General features: G+C 33.4%; 1 protein-coding gene across 3 annotated transcripts in view; it reads right to left on the reverse strand.

Moving 5' to 3' along the window:
• CSMD3 (CUB and Sushi multiple domains 3) overlaps window positions 1-22,147 on the reverse strand; it is a gene marked incomplete at its 5' end in the record, with an annotated part of 1,086,230 nt that overhangs the window by 23,218 nt on the left and 1,040,865 nt on the right. For all 3 annotated transcript variants that reach the window (XM_079722286.1, XM_079722285.1, XM_079722284.1), the window contains 5 exons: window positions 2,175-2,354; window positions 4,456-4,567; window positions 14,566-14,639; window positions 16,422-16,595; window positions 20,536-20,709. In XM_079722286.1, coding sequence (XP_079578412.1) covers window positions 2,175-2,354; window positions 4,456-4,567; window positions 14,566-14,639; window positions 16,422-16,595; window positions 20,536-20,709 — 714 coding nt within the window. The remainder of the gene's footprint in view (window positions 1-2,174; window positions 2,355-4,455; window positions 4,568-14,565; window positions 14,640-16,421; window positions 16,596-20,535; window positions 20,710-22,147) is intronic.

Below are 22,147 nucleotides of genomic sequence, written 5' to 3' on the forward strand. Positions count from 1 at the left end.
CTGTAAAGACTTACATCTTTTTCCTAAGAACAAAGTAATATCTTTAAAGGTTTTAAGGGGAAGTTATTTGGGTGAACATCATCTTGGCTGCAAGGTGGAGAACAATTTGGAAAGGAGTGGGTATTGATTTGGGCAGAGAAGTTAGAAGGCCATTTCAGTAGTCTCAGTAGAGATAATGCTGAGTTTTTACAGTAGCAGTGATGATAAACTCAAAAGTGGTTAGAATTTTTTTAAACCGACTAAAATTCTGGTGGATTTAAGGAGACAAGAAGATGTCAAAATGACCACTAGATTTCTATTTATTATGTGATGATGGTACCACTGAGTTAGGAAACATCAAGAGAAGACTTATGGTGAAGGGAAATTTATGAGTTTAGATTTTCATATATTATTTAAATGTCTTTGAGAAATTTAAGAAGAGATATTAGGTAAGAAATTGAACATATAATTCTGGAGCTAAGAGAAGATAAATGAGCTAGAAATATTAATTTGTAAATAACCTTCATAGAGGAAACTTTAAGTCATTGGCTTGAATGAGATCAGATCACCTAGGGAGAGAACACAGAGTGAAAAGAAGAGAAGACTAAGAACTGAGCTTTAGAAAAAATGGGTAGAAAACATTAAGCTTAAAAAGGAAATGGAGAATAGGTAGCCAGAAATTTGAGGAGATAAAATATTTATTTATTCAACAAATATTGATTGAACACTTTTCACATATAAGGCACTGATCTAGTGGTTAAAATTACAGTTGTAAATACTTTGACAAAGTTTCTTTTTTTTTTTTTTTTTACATAAGAGAACCCTAAAATGGGCCATATTTAGATTTATTAAAGTTTCTTTTTTTCTTTTCTTTTTCTTTTGAGCTTATATTCTAGTCGGGGAAGGGCAGATGAAAGGACAGGAGAGTGGAGAAAGACAATAACAAGTAGACAAATAAAAGAATAAGATCTCACACAGAAGGGATTCCTATCATGAAAAATTAAAAAAAAAAGAAAAAACCCTGTAATGTTCTAGCTAAGAGAAGAGAGTGAAAACATTTCAAGAGGAGAAAGTCATTTACATTTGTGAAGGCTACGAGACATAAAGAATTAGAAGGACTGAAAAAAAAAAAGAATGTATTGATGACTTTATCAAGAATCCTAGAAAAACCTCCTTTGTTCCTTCTTCTGGAAACATAACGCTTTTTTCCTCTGGTAAACTCATTACATCTTGTTCAGATGGGGATTGTCCTGATCAACCAAAGCAGCAACATGGGTGGACACATCACCTAGATCTGGTCAAACTGTCATATCATTGTGGCTGAGAAATGAATTTGGAGATGGATTCCATTAAAAATTGTGGCAATCAGACTTTCATATAGTGCTTTCCTGACCAAGTTTTGGGAAAGACTCTTTCTACCAGGGTTGTTCTACCAGAAGGATATAAACCCAGGAATGCTGGCAGCAATATTCCCTCCTATAGTGGGTTGAATAGTACACACTCCAAATTCATGTTCACTAGGAACCTCAGAACATGACCTTATTTGGAAACAGAGTCTTTGAAGATGTAATTCGGTGAGAATCTTGAGGTGAAATATTCCTGAAATAATCCCTAAATCCAACGACTAGTGTTTTTATAAGAAGAGAACAGGACATATAGAGATACATAGGAAAGAAGGCCATGTGAAGATAGAGGTAGACATTGTAGTGAGGCATTTATGAGCCAAGGGATGCCAGGGATAGCCAGAAGCTATAACAAGCTCGAAGGAGGTAAGGAATGATTCTTCCCTAGAGCCTTCAGAGGATACATGGCCTTGTTGACACCTTGATTTTGGACTTCTGGCTTTCAGAACTGTGAGAGAATAAATTCCTATTCTTTTAAGTCACCCAGCTTGTGGTACTTTGTTATGGCAGCCTTAGAAAACTAATATACCTACTGTGAATAGAGAACTAGAAAAAGTAATAAAAGCATGAATTAAAAATAGAGCATGGAAAAGAAGCTATAAAAAGACCTGAATAATATTTCTGTGCCCCTGGATCCAAAAGTGTCGACATCACTCCTACTCTTAGAGTTGGCGAATAAATTTACCTTGTTCCTAAGCTAATTTAAATGGATTTTTCTTTTGTCTCTTGTATCTGAGGAAAGCTTAAACAGTACAAAATCTTCTGTTGAAAGCTTTTATAGAGAAAACTTACCTTCACAAACAGGAACTTTTCCACTCCAGGTGTTATCAGATCTACACACTCTATGTTCTGTTCCACCTGCTAAGAAGAAGCCAGGCTGGCAGGTATAAATTAATGTATATCCATGGGATGGAAGGTCCATTCCTACTACATTTGCATGAGCAGGAGTCTCTGGCTGTTTACAGCTGTGGGCTATATTTAGAAAAGGGAAAAAATGTTCACTTTTATAAACATGTTAAGAAAAATTTGAGACCGGAGTCACAATATATTTTTATAGGTATGCTAATGCCTTTATATAAATATACCTTTAGTTATTCTCATGAATCAAGGAAAGCTTATCAATGTAAATGTAAATGTTGTTTTCATAGACTAGCATTTCATAAATGATCATCTGTGGAACACTGGTGGTTGTTAACATATAAACTGAGAGAAAAAAATTAAAGACTAACTGGATAATTAAGCTAATAAATGTATATTATATAACCATTTTAGAGAGTCACAATATATATTAGCATTTTAAAGGATCTAATAAGTCCTGCTTAAGATAAGTTTTAAAGTTGATCAAACTCAGATTTTCTATACCAGTTTAGGAAGTATTAATACATAATTTTTTATTTATTATATTTATTTTAAATTATAAAGCGTGTCTTCTAAAGGTAAATTCAACCACAATTCAGTATGTTGCTCTGATATTCATATTCCCTAATGTAGAAAGTACAATTTAATAATTTTTTCATATGGAATTTTCTGGCCATATTTTGGGTCCATATGCTACCAGTATCTTTTCATTCATTTAATTTTTTGATTCCACTAAACCTGCACTTATGACACTCCCTGACCCTGCCACTCAGTTCACCTGTTTTGTGTCTTATGATGACCATTCCTTTCTTAATCAGAATTAGATGCTACAAAGAACTCTCTCCCTAAGCAAGGCAACATTTCTGATCATTTGTTCATGGATACAGACCCTTAAAGATGGTCTCTGAGAAAAAGTGTTCTGTGGACAAATTTGTTTGGAAAAGTTTTTTTCCATTTGTTTCCTAGTGGATATGTACTAAGGTATAAATAATAGCTAATATTTTTAACATTATGTGAAAAACATTTTGTTATGTGGTTTATATTTAATATAATTCAGTTAATAAAATTTAATTCTCATTGGGGAAATACTGCTAAGAATAAACAAAAATAGTCTGTTTCTGCTACATTCTTAAGCCCCATTATGCACTTATTAGATATTCTGAGATGCTCTGCAGTAACAGAAGCCATTTAATTTTATTTAAATCATCATATCCCATGTGCAGGTCATCAAATAATCTTAGTTTACTATGAAATACCTAGGTACATCCCACAGAGCTGTTCTAAAGTACGTACACGCTCTGAGGAATTCTCTTTTAAGGAATTTTGCTGTATTTAAATATAAGCCAGCCAGGCATGTGACATGACTTCTCAGTGGAGTGTTCCGCTGCTTTTCAGTAAACTGAGGATCTACAGGGGCCCCTGTGATTATTTGGGTGGTTCTGAACAGGGATGGAGTAAATTCACAGGACTTATTTGGACTTCAGCAAATCCTAAAATCTAGAAACCATTCTGATGAGTATTTCTATTCCTGCTTACTCTTCATTTTTCTCCCCCGCAAAAAAGATGGAGAGGAAATAAAAAGAGGAAGTAGGAGGGAAAAAAGAGATAACTCACCAGCTAAAATTTATTTCTAACTGTATTCAGAAAAGACTGTTTAGTGATCTTTGCTCTTATTCAATCTGTACAGCAAGTGCTTTCAACTTAGGGTCAGTGTACATTTAGGAGCTCCAAGAAATCCTAAGTAGCATTCAAATTTTTGGTTAAGGTATTCATGCATATATCATTTCATGGACGTTTCTAGCTTTCCTCAGGTTCTCAGAGAATTTCACAAGTGAAAAAGATTGAGTCTCTACTATGTTGGAGCCTCCTGTATCTCACAAGTACTTCAGATTCATAGGTTCAGATCTATGAACCTAAAAAATAATCATCATCTAAAGTTACCCGGTGACCAAACTGAATGCAATTACAAGAGCTTTTCAAAAAGAACAAAATTTTGCCCTGTGCCTTCTGACTTCTTAAAGAATAATGCTCCCCACGAGGCATGGGTGTATGCTACAGTAAAACACTATATGCATGAATTATATTTTATAATAACCTAAAAAAACAATGTGACACCTCTTTTACATACATGTAAGTTTATTTTCACATGTGGAAGAAAAAATGCATATAAATTCTTATCCTTCATAAGTATAATTTTCTTAGCCACAATACTTACGAATGCACTCAGGCTGAATTCCACTCCACGTGAGGTCAGGAAGGCAGGTACGTGTTGTAGACCCTTGGAGAAGATGTCCTTTTTTGCAGTGGAACTGTACAACACTTCCTACCTATAGCAAATTACAGAGAGAAAAACAAATGTCCCAATGCAACTTCAAATACAGCAACAAATAGAAAAAACACATGGACGAGAAAATGCTTTCAAAAGAAATTCTGCAAGGTAGAGGTTGGAAGGAAAAGAAACTGAAATCTGATGTAAAATAAAATTGGGGAAAAAAACTAAAGAAAAATAAAACTTAGATCTCTTTGTGTGCATATCATCATCAAATACTTGAATACAATGTATACATAGGTGCCAAATATTTGCCATGGTAATTTGAAGAAAATATATGATACCAAAGGCCAATAAGCTACATATGAATACAAGATAGACAGACAGAGAGATAAATAAAGACAGATAAATGAAGATGGATAAAGGCAGATATGGAAATAAAGATAGCTAACAACACAAGAGGTGGTGAATATGTAAGACAGTAAATGCAATATGAGATTGGACATAAAGGTGATTATTGAAGGTTGGATTGGTAACAGAAAAATACAATGGAAGACATGCTATTTGCATTAAGCTTTTAAGGGATGTATAATTTAGATAAATATATAGAACAATGGTTCTCAAAGTGTGGTCCCCAGACCAGTAACCTCAGCATAACCTAGGAATTTGTTAGAAATGCCAATTCTGGAAACTTAGCTGAGACCCACTGCATCAGAAACTCTTAGGGTAGCAACCAGCAATTTGTGTTTTAAAAAGCCCTCCAAGTGATTTTAATGCAAACTAACATTTGAAAACAACTGATATAAGTAGAAAAGATAAGAATATTATGAGAAAATGTATGGTGCTTAAAACATACATCATATGGTTTAGGAAAAAAGAGAGCACTTTTGATTGGTTATCATAGATAATTTACACAGTAAGCTGGGAATTTGGAAGTAAAGTGGAAAGCAGTGAGATACAGGTAAAAAAGAAAACAGACCCCAGGGGTGTGTATACTCGGCTTTAACTTTGACTCTGATCTTGAATAAGGTATATCTCCTCTTTGAGACTTAACTCTCTCTATATAAAGATGATATTGTTTCTCTTGCGACTTAAGGATTAAATAAAATAGGATATATAATTCGCTCCACATGGGCATCGAACATAAGCTTTAAATAAATTCCAGCTATAATTATTAAGTCAGAGACATAATAATCAGTTTCTCAAGACTCTCAAATAGCAGGCTATAGCATTTGAATTTTTAAAATAAAAACATAAAGTTGCTAAAGCTTTCAGAGCAACTAAAATTTATGTAAAAAATAATATCTTTGAAAAATTAAACTAACCACTGTATGGTGAAACTATGAAACAAAAAGAATGATGAACAGTAATTCTAATTATGAGGCTTGAATTGCCATCTTAGATTTGAGTGGATAAAGCTTGACCAACTTGTGGCAATAGACATTGGAAGGAAGTTGTTTACTCAAAATATATTAAAAGGAAAAATCATCAGGATTTATTAAATGATTAGAGGTGAAGGAGAAGATAAGGGGTATTTAGAGTCTGCCTCTTCAGCCTTCCCCAGCATATGGAGTCTGACAATGTTCAATTGCTGTCTTAGGGCTTTTCACATAGACTGTGTTTTCTTTTTTCCCCATTAGTTCCTACTCCCACCTGCTAAAGCAACATGAGGCTAAGCTTAATGTGACATAATTTGATACAAGATTCCACTTGGACCTTGAGAATAGCTATATTCCACCATCTTTCATATTCTTGTTATCACCCAGAACTATGCTACACTTGAAACGTTCAGTTCTAATAGTCATTCTCTTATAACAACCTTTATCCTTCCAGTTATCTCATATTATGCCTTCCATGACAGCATCATCTCTGTATCTAGGAGATCTCTTATCTTCTTAATGCTCGATTTTGTCCAGGGCTACTACATTGCTCCACTCCAGGGAGCACTTTTCATGCTCTACTCAATATAATCCTTCAAACTGTGCTCCAGAGCATGCCATTCACATACTCCCTGAAGTTGTGCAATATGGCGCTACAGATTTTTACTTCCTCATATAGTTTATACAACTGATCATGTGGATTTTGCAATTCCATCCTTTAGGCAAACTGGCTCCACAAAACCCATCACCTCTATCAATCCAGCAATCTTACTTTAGGCTAGATCTCAGTTAATGGCCAGCCTTCAACCATAAATCTCCCCTCATTTAATCTACCATCAAAGACTGACAATTTTACCTCCTAAATCTTTCTCAGACTGTCCCCTTCCCTCTTTTCCCATGTATACATCTTGTTTTAGTCCTCAACATGGTTTCTCAAGGGTTCTCAAACTTTAGCAGATAACATAATCACCAGAAGGACTTACCCAAACACAGAGAGCTGAGCTCCCCTCAGGAATTTCTGACTGGGTAATCTGAGGGAGACCCCAAAATCCACATTTCCAATAAGTTCCCAGGTAATACTGCTGCTGCTGGTCAGGGACCACACTTTGAGAATTACTGTTATAGCCAATTATAATCATCATCTAACTTGTCTCCACTTCTCCAGTCTTGACCCCATTGAATTTATTTTTCACTCTAAAGTCAGAGTGATTTATTCAACATGAAAGTTTTACTTTATCATTATCCTCCTTAAAATCTTTACTGGCTTATCCCGCATAGGATAAAGTTACATTATGTTAACTTGGTGGATAAAAGCCTCCATAAACTGATCACTAGCTGTCTCTAGCATCTTCATTAACCACTTACTTTTACTCAAATTGTGCTCATATAATATTGAATTTTTGTAGTTCCCATAATACCTGCGTATTTTTACACTGTCCCTCCCACATGGAATGCATTTCCCAACTATTTTTTCCTAGATCTTACCCTAAAAGATTTAGCTCAGACAAAATTTCTAGAAAGCTTTCCCTGCAGCAAGCAGATTAGGAAAGCTGTCTCTTATGGGCTTTATTAGCTCCTTTCAATGTTATTAATATTATCAACCTATCCTATAAAATCATCTATTCCATCTGACCCACACACCAAAATGTTAGCTCCTCTCAGCCAAGGACCATATGTTATTCACCATTATACACCAAGAGCTTAGAAAAGTGTCTTGAAAATTTTGGAGCAACTGAAGGAATGGGGCCTAAGAACTTAGTATAAAATTATTTGATTACTTAAAAAGATTTAACATGTCTATCAGTTTCTTAAAATGTAGTGATATCCCTTCCATAGTTTAATTAACATAAAGTTAAATCATTATTTGTTCTTTGAAGAGTATATTTGGGTTATTTCATCAACCTTTATATTAGTAAGGAATGAGAAACATGGTGGATTACATACACTTTTTTTTTTACCTCTAAGACTTTTTCCTCATGTCTGTAATCTTTCCTGAAATCACAATACTGCTTTACATATTAACCAGATACCATAGAACTAAAATCTATTTAAAGTTTTTCTATATATCATTAACACATTTAATAACAAAATTTTTGTCAAATTCACAAATACTTATACTTAATATTTAAGATACCTAGAGTTATACAAATTTAGTAACTGATTTTTATTCAGCATTTGTTTTATTCAAATCAATCATCAAAATTTTCTCTAAATATTAGTGAATTAATAATTTTGCCAGTGATAAATCCACTTAATAGTATATTTTACATATCTCTCCTTCCTTTGCCAACTTGTCATGTAAATTCCTCTGACTATAAATAATTTCTAACATAAATAATATAATTTGAATATTTGTAGAAAAATAAGTAGCATTATAAAATTTTCCATTATATAATTTTAAAAATTCTTGTAAAGTAATTTATGTACAATTTTCCTGCCAATATTTACTAATAAAAGTGTTATTTGTATAAGCAATTATATAAAATGTAAAAATTAATTTTAAAAATTATTTTTATATCAAGAATTTTAAAAATCCATATCGTTTTAATTACAGTTAATGTTTAAATAAAATTTTCTTTAAGTTGGCCCAAATTAGCATGTTGTTTACAAATACACTATAAAATTATAAGACATGTCTAATTAGTAAATATGACTTACCTTCTTTAACTCTTTATTCCTTCTTTAAAATGTTACAGTTCAGTTCCTTAGTCATGAAGTTAGAAATCTAATCATATGATTAATCAAAATTTTAGAAATTTAAAACATTCTGAATAAGATCTATCTTCCCTTTCATGATGTTTTATTACCCTTACTATTACTTTGCTAGAATTTTCATCACTGTGTTTTTTTGTGTCTGATTTTCAATATCAAATATTTGCTTAACTGGAGTATGCAGTATGGCTCTTAGCAACTTATCAAAATATATATATAATAAAGGCATCAAAAATTCATATGCTCCCTCTGTAATATATTTTAAACAACTATTTTATATTAGTATTTTTATTATGTTTATATTAAATACTTTACCCAAGAAAAGTTGAGGTAGCTTCTAATAAAATTTTAATATATTAAAATTAATAAAATTTAAGTATAAAGGCAGGATCATAAAAATGAAAGGATAACACATATACTTAAGATGAGGTACAAGGGATTTTCACTGACAGAGCATCAATTTTGGGCCCTGAGCTTCCTGAATGAGAAAAACAGAATTAAGGTGTTTTATCAGTTTTTATTAAAAAATAATCAGAAGACTTCGATTTTAAATGTTTAATTTTACTTTTTTGTTTTAAAATTCATGTTATGATATTCACCATTTAAGGTAATAAAACACTATGTAACACACCTGCCTCATTCAATGTACTTATGTACTTATTTCAATTATAAACTGGAAGTCATACATAATCACCATGGTTGGTTTTGCTTTTTTATTTTGGAAAAGTCACTTAATCTAAAAATCATATTTCCATTCATTGCACAGGGATTGTCACATGAAGCAACCAAATGTAAGAAAGCCAAGTTTCAGAGGCTACTCAACAGAATCTGTATTTCTTTACAGATATGCTTAGAGATGCAAAGGCACATTTTTTTTTTCTTTTGAAGCCTGAAATGGCAAAACGGTTTTGTGAATACCAGGGAAAAAGTTCTATTCTACTCTCAAATTACTTTTTAACTATGAAATTGGATTCTACACACCAGTCAATATTCAATACTGAAGTTTAAAAGTGCATGATATATGGTTTTAAATAAAACATTAAAGTGTCATTTTAAGTACTTTATTGATATTATATCACACAGTACTTTATAGGTAGCCTAACTTAATTAAACATGTAAATATTTTCTTCTCCAAAATATGAATAAAATGTCTTTTAGAGTGTTTTGAACACTCTAGTATTAGTCTTAGTCTAGAATTATTAGTCTAGTATTAGCTAATCGTTTATGAGTTAGATTTTTTAACATGATTTTTAATAAGTTAATAAGTACTACAGCTGTAGATAGTAACCATTTGATAAATAGGAACAAAGTTTTAAAATGGTACTTAATTTATATCTTTGATCACTTCAATAGTCAATGAGCAGCCTCTCATGTTTCTCTAATCCCCAACCTTCAAATTTTAAAAGCTGTAAAGGCTCAGCAACTGTCAGCTACATTCAATAGTAGGGTGAACTGTGGTTGCCAAGATGGCTACTGTTGTACCCAGGAGTCCTGTATCTATAAAACTGGGTGGTCCAGACTTGCTTTTGGAAACAGAAGCCAGAGAATGAAAGGTGTCAACAGTCACAAATAGTTGATCATGTTGTCTTTAGTTGATTATTTCTGTCTCCGTACCCCTCAGTCAAGGATGCTTTTGTAGTCTCTGTAGTCAAGACAGAGCTTTTTCGTAATGGTTATTCTGGTAGGGTTAAATATCTTATGTTTAATACCCTGGAATTAAATATTTAAAATCAGATTAAAAATATTTTATATTTATAATAATTTTATGTAACAAGTCCTAAATCAGTGTAATGTGTCTTCCAAACCCCAGAGCTCAATTTAGAGTAATACAGCAGTTAGTAAAATATTTGTGTTTGGCATTTCCTCCATAATTAATCTGGATGTTGCATCAATCATTTTGATACTTACTCTCCTTACTACTAATACATTTTTAGCTAAAATTGTTCCATTTTATAATATTTTAGATAAAAAGAGAAATTACTTTGAGTACTTTTTTCTAACACTAGAGTTTTTGTCATCTCTAGCAACAGGTGATATATTCTTATATTTTAGTAATTATATAAATGTCCAAAAATCTACTATATAAATCTTTAAAGAAAAGGAGAGTGAACAAAATAAACACATTAAAGAGAAAATTAGGAAATTCAGAGTGCCTCTGCAATTTATAACTTTCCCCTTTCTCTTGTCCCTCCCAGAAGTGGGCTAACTATAGCTATGATTTTATTTAACTCACTACTGGTTACTAGATTAAACCAGAGGTAGATACAAAAGTTGGAACATTTTGATTCTCTCTGGATATTTGAAACTGAGATTGAGACAATTAATCACTTGCTGTATGTGGCTGAGATGTAAATAGAAATGATGCACTCTTTGCCATATGGCCAATCTACAGAGAAAGAAAACGAAGTAGATAAATACAGAGTAGTGTAAGAGACTGAGTACCGTTGTCCAGTTCCTAGATTCTAGGCTTGATGAGTCTCACCTAGATCCTTTCTCTTGTGGCCTGGGACACAGCTACACATGGCTTTTAATGCCTTTAGGTTTAAGCTAGCTCAAAATAATTTTTCTAATTGTAAGCAAGAGTTTTTAGTCAACCAGTAGAGAAGTCTTTTCTAGTTATATAAGGCCATATTTATTTGGAATCCATCTATAAATTGATATTAGTTAGAATTACATAACTTCTTAAACTCTGTTGACTCTATACAGGTTTAGTAAACATAATTTATATATAAATATATAAAATAAGTATATATACAGATATAAGCACATATCTGCCATAATCATGTATGAAAGTTGACACCCCTAATTTAACATACTCAGTATATCATTTGTAGTTTTAATAGAGATTATACAATTTTATTAGATTTTACCATATCTGAAATCTAGTCTATTCATATTTATCTAGATAGACTACAATGATCTAATGTATGTTTATTAGCTGAATAGTATGAATTCAGGGTTAGTTTTAACTTTGTGATAACATTTTTCAATGATTATAATCGAATTCTTAAAATTCAGAGTGAATGACTCTATTCATTTCATTGGATGACTATTCTAAACTCAATCTTATTTATTTCAATTTCCATTATCTCAAAGGGTATTTCCTAAAAAGGACTCAGATTCTTCAGAAAATCATCTGATTTAGTGTACAGACACTGACTGTATTCTGTACAAATACTGCCATTGACTTGCTCTGTGATCAAAGCCAAGTCATGTTCTGTTTCAGTTTCTTGGTCTATATGATGAGGTCTAATACTGTTTAGCTAGTTCATTTTTCAAGATCTCGATCAACTGATAAAACATTTTATGGAGATATGAATCTAAAGTTTTCTGAAAACACCAACATAATAGAGACCGAGATGCTTTTTTGCACTTTTGTATTACCTAGACAGGCCTGAGGCAAACAGGAAGAATTGGAAAAGCTATCAAATCAATGTTCATACTGTGCCTGAACTGTAGATAAATGGAAACTATTTTTAGCAACAAAAATATGGCACCTGTTATGAGTACTTCCTTTAGAAATGAATGTTCTTCAGGTTCACACTGAATTTCACACAAAATAGCACAATTTAGAAAACCCTGCGACACAAGGCAATCGGTTAGCGTGTAAACTGGCTATTTCCTTTTGGAATTGGTATGCACTTTGGCTCCCCTTAGGCCCCTGTAATGAAAATCTTGCTGAATCTCTACATAAAATCTAAACTGGAATAAGAGAGAAAAGAAAGTCAGCCACACGTGACTGGGCATGTTAAAGAATTCTAATATTACAATCCAAATATGTGTTGTATAATAATAGGTTACAGTTAAATTATTTTTTCAGAAATTTCCCACATCAATGAAAATGTTTAAAAATTATTTTAGCATTATATACATATTATAAGAAAAAAGTCTTTTATTGCCTTCTTGAATAACCACATTTTTATATTTTGGTAACTCTTTGTCTCAGCAGTTTCTCTTTAAACCTCTTTTGAGGCAGGAGATACATGGGCCTCAGGCTGAACAGGTTCTCCCCTATGGACAGAAACTCCATAATATCAGAAACTCCATAAAAGCAGGATGATGGAGGGGGCTGGGCCCTTCCCAGATAGAAGATCAGAGACCACATATTCCTCATTCTCGAAGTCAAGGAGACCTCCCCAACTACACATGCACAGAAAGGCTCCTTGGAGGTCAAAAAATGAGGGGGCGCCACCCCATAGTAAGTGATGCGAACTACCCATAGCCCTCTTCACTAGAATCCATCTTGGCTAAGAGATGTGCACGCACACAGGGGAGGACCCTGAGATAAACCAAATACAATACGGACTCAGAACCAGGCAAAACAAGATGATTGGTCAAAGGAAACCCGGAAGAAATGCCCCAAAAAACTGATTCAAACTGCCACGAGGGTGCGGATCTCTCTCTCTGAGCCCGCCCGTGTGTCTATCCACACATACTGTACTAATTTTCCTCCTAATAAACACTTCAGTTGCTTCACTACTTTCTGTCTTATGTGGAAATTCATTTCTTCATGGCTGACAGGCCAGGGCCTTGCCACTGGCCACTGGTCCCTGGTGGTCTGGTGGCTAGGATTCTGCACTCTCACTGCCGCTGCCTGACCTCAGTCTCTGGTGGGGAGCCGAAATCCTGCTTTAAGCCGCTGCAGGCCGAGGTCACCCGGATCACTTTCACCTACACTTTTCCTCATTGTCCCCGTATCTTCCTGTAGAGCTTACCCATCTACTCCATCACTTAATATTTCTCTTACATACTAGCTACTGCTTACAGATTTTCCTATGCTCACAGCTCTCTCCAATTTTTTTTTTATCCTCATGGTCAGTTAGGCTATATCTTTTTTTTTTTTTTTTTGCGGAACGCGGGCCTCTCACTGTTGTGCCTCTCCCATTGCAGAGCACAGGCTCCGGACGCACAGGCTCAGCGGCCACGGCTCATGGGCCCAGCCGCTCCACGGCATATGGGATCTTCCCAAACCGCGGCACGAACCCGTGTCCCCTGCATCGGCAGGCGGACTCTCAACCACTGCGCCACCAGGGAAGCCCTAGGCTATATCTTGAAGCATATATTCCTTCTAATTTCTTTTTATTTCCACTCTTTCATTTCCTGTTACCTTTTTTTTTTTTTTTTTTTTTTTTTTTTTTTGCGGTACGCAGGCCTCTCACTGTTGTGGCCTCTCCCGCTGCGGAGCACAGGCTCCGGACGCACAGGCTCAGCGGCCACGGCTCACGGGCCTAGCCGCTCCGTGGCATATGGGATCTTCCCGGACCAGGGCACGAACCCGTGTCCCCTGCATTTGCAGGCGGACACTCAACCACTGCGCCACCAGGGAAACCCCCCCTGTTACCTTTTTTAAAAGGTGTTTTTGAATGCAGATATAAGCATGACTTTTTTTTTCTGTTTGCATTAACAGGATTTGTGTACATGAACCAAAGCCTTTTGATCTAGCTTATATTAAATGGAAATATTTAAAGTATCCATTTGATGAAATAACTCAGACAACAGAAAGACAAAGACAATATGATCTCACTTATATGTGGAATCTAAAACAACAAAAAGCCGAACTCACATAAAAAGAAATCAGATCTGTGGTTACCAGAGCAGTGGAGGGGGGAGGGGTCAGGATTGAAGGAAGGTAGTGAAAAGGTGTAAACTTCTAGTTATAAGATATGTAAGTACTAGATATGTAATATACAACAGTGATGAGTATAGTTATCACTGCTGTATTGTATATAGGAAAGTTGTTAAGAAAGTAGGTCCTAATAATTCTTACCACAAGGAATTTTTTTTTCTTTTTTGCTTTTTTATTGTATGTATATGAGATAATGGAGGACATACTCTCTGGATTGCTAACTAAAATTACTGCAGTAATCATTCACACCATTGTGCTGTACACTTTAAACTTATACAGTGATGTATGTCAATTATATCTCAATAAAACTGGAAAAAAATAATGATAAAAAGTACCCACTTGAAATCCAAATGTACTGTTTTGAGATCCATGACGTGGCACTCCTGGGTTTTCACATGAGGTACGGGTGGGTTCTAAAATAAAGATTAAAAACGTGATATTCCTTTAAAATTTACAGTTTTATTTAAATGTATATTTCTCCCACATAAAATAATTTTAAGAGATCTGGGTAGGGCTTAATGAAAGGGCCCTGGATAATAATGAAGAGTAAAATCTAATAACGTTATCTCTATGAACAGAAGCCTGATAATCTTAAAGCAGGAAATTCAGGTAGACTGCAGTTTATATGAATTATGCAATTCTTGAACTTTGAACCCTTCTAATATAAAAGCACTTGACATCCAACTAACTCTGTGAATAAAAAGTTAAGGGAAAATGAAGGATATGAAAGAGGAACACATACATAAAACATTTGCTCAACGACTTTACTAAGTTATAATATCAAGTAGGTTAATATTCCCTTCAAGAAATAAATTATTTTTCCAGAAACAGGACTTAGTTATTTGCATTTTTCACTGACACCTGTAGGAGATTCAGGCATAAAAATGGTAGGGGTGGTAGTCTCTGATTTGGCTAGCTTGTATGACAGGTTATTTGGTTAATTTATTCAATGTGGAATTTAATTTTAGTAGAAAAGGGAACACTCATACACTGTTGGTGGGAATGTAAATTGGTAGAGCTGCTGTGAAAAACAGTATGAAGGTTTCTCAAAGGCTAAAAACAGAACTGCCCTATGACCCAGCAATTCCACTCCTGGGTATATACCCCCCCAAAAACTAAAACTCTAAATCAAAAAGATACATATACCCCAACGTTCATAGCAGTGTTATTTACAATTTCCAAGATATGGAAGCAACTTAAATGTCCATTAACAGATAAATGGATAAAGAAGATATGGTATATATATATATATATATATATATATATATATATATATATATATAGAGAGAGAGAGAGAGAGAGAGAGAGAGAGAGAGAGAGAGAGAATATAATAGAATACTACTCAGCTATAGCAAAAAATGAAATTTTGCCATTTGCAGCAACACAGATGGACCTGGAGGGTATTATGCTAAGCGAAATAAGTCAGAGAAAGACAAATACTGTATGATATCACTTATATGTGAAATCTAAAAAATACAACAACTAGTGAATATAACAAAAAAGAAGCACACTCACAGATATAGAGAACATTCTAGTGGTTACCACTGGAGAGAGGGAAGGAGGGAGGGGCAAAATAGGGGTAGGGGATTAAGAAGTCCAAACTACTATATATACAATAAGCTATAAGGATATACTGTACAACACAGGACACATAGCCAATATTTTATAATAACTATAAATGGAGTACAACCTTTAAAAATTATGAATCACTATACTGAACATCTGTAACTTACACAATTTTGTACATCAACTATACTTCAATAAAATATATGACAACAAAACACAAAAAAATTTAGGATTACAAAAATGTACTTAGAGTCATTTTGAAATCAAAGTACCTTTTTAATATTTTTGAAGCAAGTGTAATTTCACTTGAATATGCTTTATTAACTATAAAGCTCTATACAAATGTTAGTACTGATATTTCATGATATTAATCTGGAAGCTTTTTTCTTTTTCATTTTACTGATAAACAGGGAAACTATTTTAAGCATTTATTCTAGAAGTTTTATGTACTAAAAATAATATATGTTTAACGATATTAATTTTCAGTGCCTTCCAATGGCTTCTATATTTTACATTTGTTTTTCACATTTAATCAACTATAGTTTATAGGATAAAGAAAACCATTAAACCTCCCTACTATCTATTAATTCCCAAATTACTGAGCATTATCAATCTTTAATTAATATTACCTATGCAGTGAGGTGATGATCCACTCCAAGTGCCATCTGCCTGACATATTCTGGTGCTAGATCCCACTAATATGAAAGGAGAATTGCAGCTGAATGAAACCTCTGACTGGTATATAAAGCTTTTGCCTTCTCTTTTCCCTTGGGCAGGTATACCAGGGTCACCACAAAACTTTGCTGGAAGTGAAAAGAAAGACAATTATATAGTGATTTAGATTCATCAGAGTAAACAGTTCAGAAAAATGATGATAATAACTGAAATACTGCACTAAAGTGACATGCTATCCATGTTAATCTATCCCAATGAAAATTTGTTTAGCTTTTGTCTACATGAATAAATGCTGAATATTCAACTCAGCATAATATTTTTTAAAAATTAGTTTGATTCAAATATTTTTCCACCTAGTAGACCACCTTAACAATTGTAGATTTTTTGGTATTTTTTTGTTCTATATTGACCAGAATCAAACCACATATTTGTACATATAGGCTACAAAGTTGGAGTGTATTCTTGAAAAGGCATGTGATTCACAGATAGCTCTATGAGAAACAAAGAAACATAATGGTCTAGGATATACTCTCCAGATTGCTATGTATTTTTTAATGTATATAAAAGACATAGTTATTTGTTTCAATGATACGTGCTCTGTTGAACACTCGGATCACGTATCCTAGTATCCGAGTATTCGGTTGTCTTCCTCGTCAAAATATTGGTGGGGGGTGGTGGTAGTTTTTTAAAGAGAAAAGAAGGCCATCAGAATCCAGATCCATACAAAACCAAGGAATCTCAATGTTCTATAATCACTGAAGAAATCAACTTGACAATAGTTCTAAACAAATTGATTAGATGATTCCATTCAACATATATTTTTAAAGTACTAAAAAACAGACACTATTCTAGGTAAATTAGGTGCTTGCACTTATTAGTAAACAAACTAAGGTTCCTTCACTTGTGGAGTTTATGCTTTTGTGAGTAAAGCAAACAAACAATAAGCATAATTAATAAGTAAAAATGGTAGTATATGGGAAGATAATAAGTCCCATGGGGAAAAATAGTGTGGGCGAAGGAGATCAGGACTGTACGTGTGGATGTGCTAGATGGTGAGTAGTGGTAGTGGATTTTAATAAGGTAGCATGGGTGTCTCTCACTGAGAAAAGATTTGGAGGAAAAAAAAAAAACATTCAGCCATGTTGATATCACAAGGGAGAACATTGCAGATAGAGGAAACAGCATTGCCAAAGCCCTGTGCTGGGTCAAATCTGGCATGCTGGAGGAAGAGTAAGGCCAATGAGACTGGAGCAGAGTAAGCACGCAGAAGTGTAGGAGAGGATGAGATCAGATGGCTTCAAATCTAGTAGATAACTGAGGCAAAGTACATATTGCATGTTTTCCTTTTTTTTTTTTTACTGCAGTCAAAAATACATAACATAAAATTTACTATTTTAACTATGTTTTAAAAGTATACTCAATTTTTAAATTTGCAGATTCAGCACCTGAAAGCTTATTCCCCTATAAAGCAAACAGAAATAACCAAATGTTTTAAAGTATAAATGTAGCCTTAAGATAGTTATAGGTTGAGTGACTATAAAATGCATCATCCAAATCAAGACACTTTTGAGAGTAAAAGGAGGATTCTAACTGGATAGGACACCTTCCAGGATAACAGAATAAACAAGAATTGTTCCAGGAAACCTGGAATAAATGAATACCTTATTTATAGAATACCTTAGTCTCAAACTCAGTGTTCAAAGACCTTCCCTGAAATTCAAGACTCAAGAAACTTGGACTTTTAAACCTCTTTTTAGAAACATTTTTTTCTTTTAAAACAGTTAAGATGAAAAGTAATCATAAAGTAAATATTAAAATAAAATAAACTGGGGAAATGTTCAAAGTATGGTAACACATGTAAAATAAATATTTATTTATTGTGTTTTGTTTTAATTTTCACCATTTCTTAGATACTGTAAGCCTTAGTGGTACTTGTCATCCAAGCACTTCTAGCAACATAATATCAAACCCCAAAGGCCAGGCTCCTTGTGTTATTAGTCTTTGTATCTCTAGCACATTTTAAATTCAATGGCTATTTCCTCAGTGAACATTATCAATGGGTACTTCAGCTTTAGCAATCATTTCTATTACTAAGTTATCTCACAGTTATTTTATAATTTACTTCTGAAATATTTCTCTAGCATATTTCTGCTGAGTCATTCAACTCAGAATCTCATCTTTATTCAATGAAAAAAAGAAAGGAGGAGAGATGCAACCACATAAACTCTTCAATCCCCCCTCCCAGACCCCCCATCATTCAATCTGTTTTCTATCTTTAGATTTCCATGTACTAAACCAAACAACCTACTGGTGTCAAGTTTAGAGGCTTACAGGGTTTATTTTCAAAAGGCTTCAGTTCACAGTGATATAAACTTTAAGATAAAAAGGCATAGTTTGAACAGATTTAACGAGAAAAGATTTTCTTCTTTGTTAAATACCTATAATTATTGAATTTGGCTATTCAATGGATAAGAGAATTGTCTCTTAGGTCTACCTTCTCTGAACTGGAATTCATACTCTGCCATTTACTAGTAATATGACTTTAGGCCACACAATAATGTAGCTGGTCCCCTAAATGATGGCAGAGTTACCCAGTGTCCTTACAATTTGACCTCTCTGAGCCCGTGTCATTATCTATTAAAATGTCATGACTGAACATACTTAGCCAGGAGTTCTATGTACTAAAAATAATATATGTAGAGCAATTGGAACAAAGTGAGCCTTATTATATTTGGATATTTATTACAATTTAAATGTCTATAGTAAGTATTTTTTTATTATTTGCATTTTAATAGATCAAAAAATAAAACATTATATCAAGAAACTTTTTAATTGAGATTTTTTCATTCATATCAAATAAACTTTACCATAAACTCATCTCTGTAAAATCCCCTTGTTGCTATTTATTCTGAAGTAGCTATAGAATATCTAGTCTCATTCAGAACACATTGGTCTGTTTTAAGATGATCCTTAGCATCAGAATTTTAAGGGTCAATCTGTGTGACATCAACCTTGAGGCTTGGAACATACTCTAATAAATCATATTACCTAGAGAGAGCTTCTTTAGATGTTGCATAAATTGAAGTCTAACAGACCACAATTGCAAAAGTAAATTAGTTTTATCTCTCATGCTCAATAAAACTGGTTAGTAATACTCTCTGTAGCAAATGTGATATGAATGATCTGATGGGCCAGCAAAATGGTTGTATGTATGCATAGTATTTGCAATCACTTAATAGGAAGCTCTTCAAATAAACTATCAGGTTTATGATTGGGCTTTTGAAATGAGAAATTTAAAATTAATAATGTAGCTTATTTTTTCCACTTTTTCAGTTATGGGTGGAGCTTTTGCATCACATTTTAAGAGATCCTTTCTTACTTCAAGGGCATTTAGGTAGTGTTGTAATATTTAAAACTTTTATTTTTAATTCCCTAATGATTTGACATTGATTTGCTATTTGGTGTGAGACAAAGTTTGTGTGTGTGTGTGTGTATGTGTGTGTGTGTGTGTGTAAACGAATTGCCTTATTGCATTAATTGAAATTTCCATTCCTTCCCCACTGATTTGTTCTATAATACATCAAGTATCAATACATGGTTTTGTGCCCTCTATTCTCTAATACTGGTTTACTTTCTATCCCTGCACCAATGTTGTAATGTCTTAATTACTATAGCATTCTAAGTTTGATATCTGCCAAGGATTGCACTATATATCAGAGGTACAACAGTGAACAAACACAAAAATCTCTGCCTTTAAGGGACATAAACCTGAGTAGAGGACATCATCCAAAAAAACAAGATGTGTAAAATGTATAGTGTGTTTTGCAAACAATGCAGTTTAGCCTAAAAGTTAGAGCAGAGGGAACATAATGGTTGGATTGTATAAAAAATAGCTACACTGGTAAATGCTGATTTTAATTGAATTTTAATTATGCATGGGAAAGAGCTTAACAATCTCATATTTGTCCTGGCAAAATCTGAAAAAAAATTATGTAACAGCTGTAATCACAGTAAAGTAGCTCTAGGAGAGTGAAAACATATAATTTTAAGTATGGAAAGTATACTTACGTAAGCACTGTGGTACTTCCCCACTCCAGGTACCATTCCCCACACAGGTCAAAACAGCAGGAAAGGATAGTTCATAGCCTGGAGAACAGATGTAGCTAACACTAAAGCCCCAGTCGAAATTTGTTCCTTCCAACCTTCCATTAGAAATCTGGGGAGGAGTTGGGCAGGTAACAGCTGTAATTACATTAAAAATGATTAGACACAGCTGCTAAAATATGCTGGTGTTAAAAAAATAAATATCATTAGAAGAGGCATATGTGCTAATTTAACCCTTTGGAGGACAATATGGTGTGGCATGTTTTATTCTCCTGGTAGTATTCCTGAAACATCCCTGGAATTAGTCCTTCTAGGATGTGACTACTTCTTGGCAACATAATGGCTACTGGTTGTCAGATATTCTCTTACAAAATAACAAGCTTTCTGACATTGAAGGGGAGGCAAAGAGAGGGTGACCTTCTATCCAGTATACTGCAACTGATAAATTACTGGTTTTATATAAAATTATTTTCCAGTGACATTTAGAAAGACTGAAAAGCTGGGTTGTTTGGCTATATAAAGTGTCAGCATTGTAGCAAGGAATTTGGGAGTAATTCTGTGACATTTTTGAAAAGACAGATTGTGTATCTCATTAAAATATCCAAATTGGTTCTATCAACCACTTAGATTCATATGCTAAAACTTACTATATAGTTTCTAAATGCATTATAAAATTTTTAAACATTCATTTTTAAAATTAAGTTGTCCTCGAGCAAAGATGGGTTAGATAAGGTGATAGAAGTGAAGGGAAAAAGAGGGGTACCAATTACAGAATCTAAAAATGAGGAATGATTTTATTTTGCTGACTAGCAACATATATAAATCAATTTTGGGAGTTGTATAACATTGTCATTATCAGAATCAATTAATAATGTATGAAATATTTTCTAAAATATAAAATGTCTGTTCATATATTTTCACAGACTAACTGTATATTTATAGTGATCTGATTAGGAAACTGTGTAATCAAGAAGAAAAGAAACACATTGGCATTATTCTTTTGTGTTAGATTATGTCAGGGAGATATTAAACTGGCAATTCATAGGCATTTAGAGATGCACCTTAATGAGAAATCTCGATGATTAACAATCAGTATTACTATAAAACAGTATAAATTATCTGACATTGTATCTACAGTATTTCACAAATAATAAAAAAATTGGCAAAAATTTATGAAAATATTTTCAATGGAAAAACAAATAGCATAAAGTAGTAAACTTACACCTATATTGACTAAAATATTACTTCTAGATTACATTCTTTAAAGAAACAGGTTTACCTTTTAAGAAAAAGTACAGCTCAACAATTCAGGCTGATTGTTTTCAAATTATAGAAAGTTTTTCTTCCCATCCATGAATAACTTGACCCAGGTAGATAATCAAGTTAAAGTTCTAGTTCATTATGGTTATATTCTCTTTTAAGTATTCATCAATCAATATAAATTATGATGGCAATTACATATCACAGAACATGATATTTTTGTTATTTTGGTTGTATGACAGTTCATTATCATTACTTACAATGAGATATAATGTTTTTGTTAAAATGTTTTAAAATCTTATATGTTATTATCTAT

This window comes from Hyperoodon ampullatus, assembly GCF_949752795.1.
Source record: "Hyperoodon ampullatus genome assembly, chromosome: 17".
In the NCBI taxonomy this organism is placed as follows: domain Eukaryota; kingdom Metazoa; phylum Chordata; class Mammalia; order Artiodactyla; family Ziphiidae; genus Hyperoodon; species Hyperoodon ampullatus.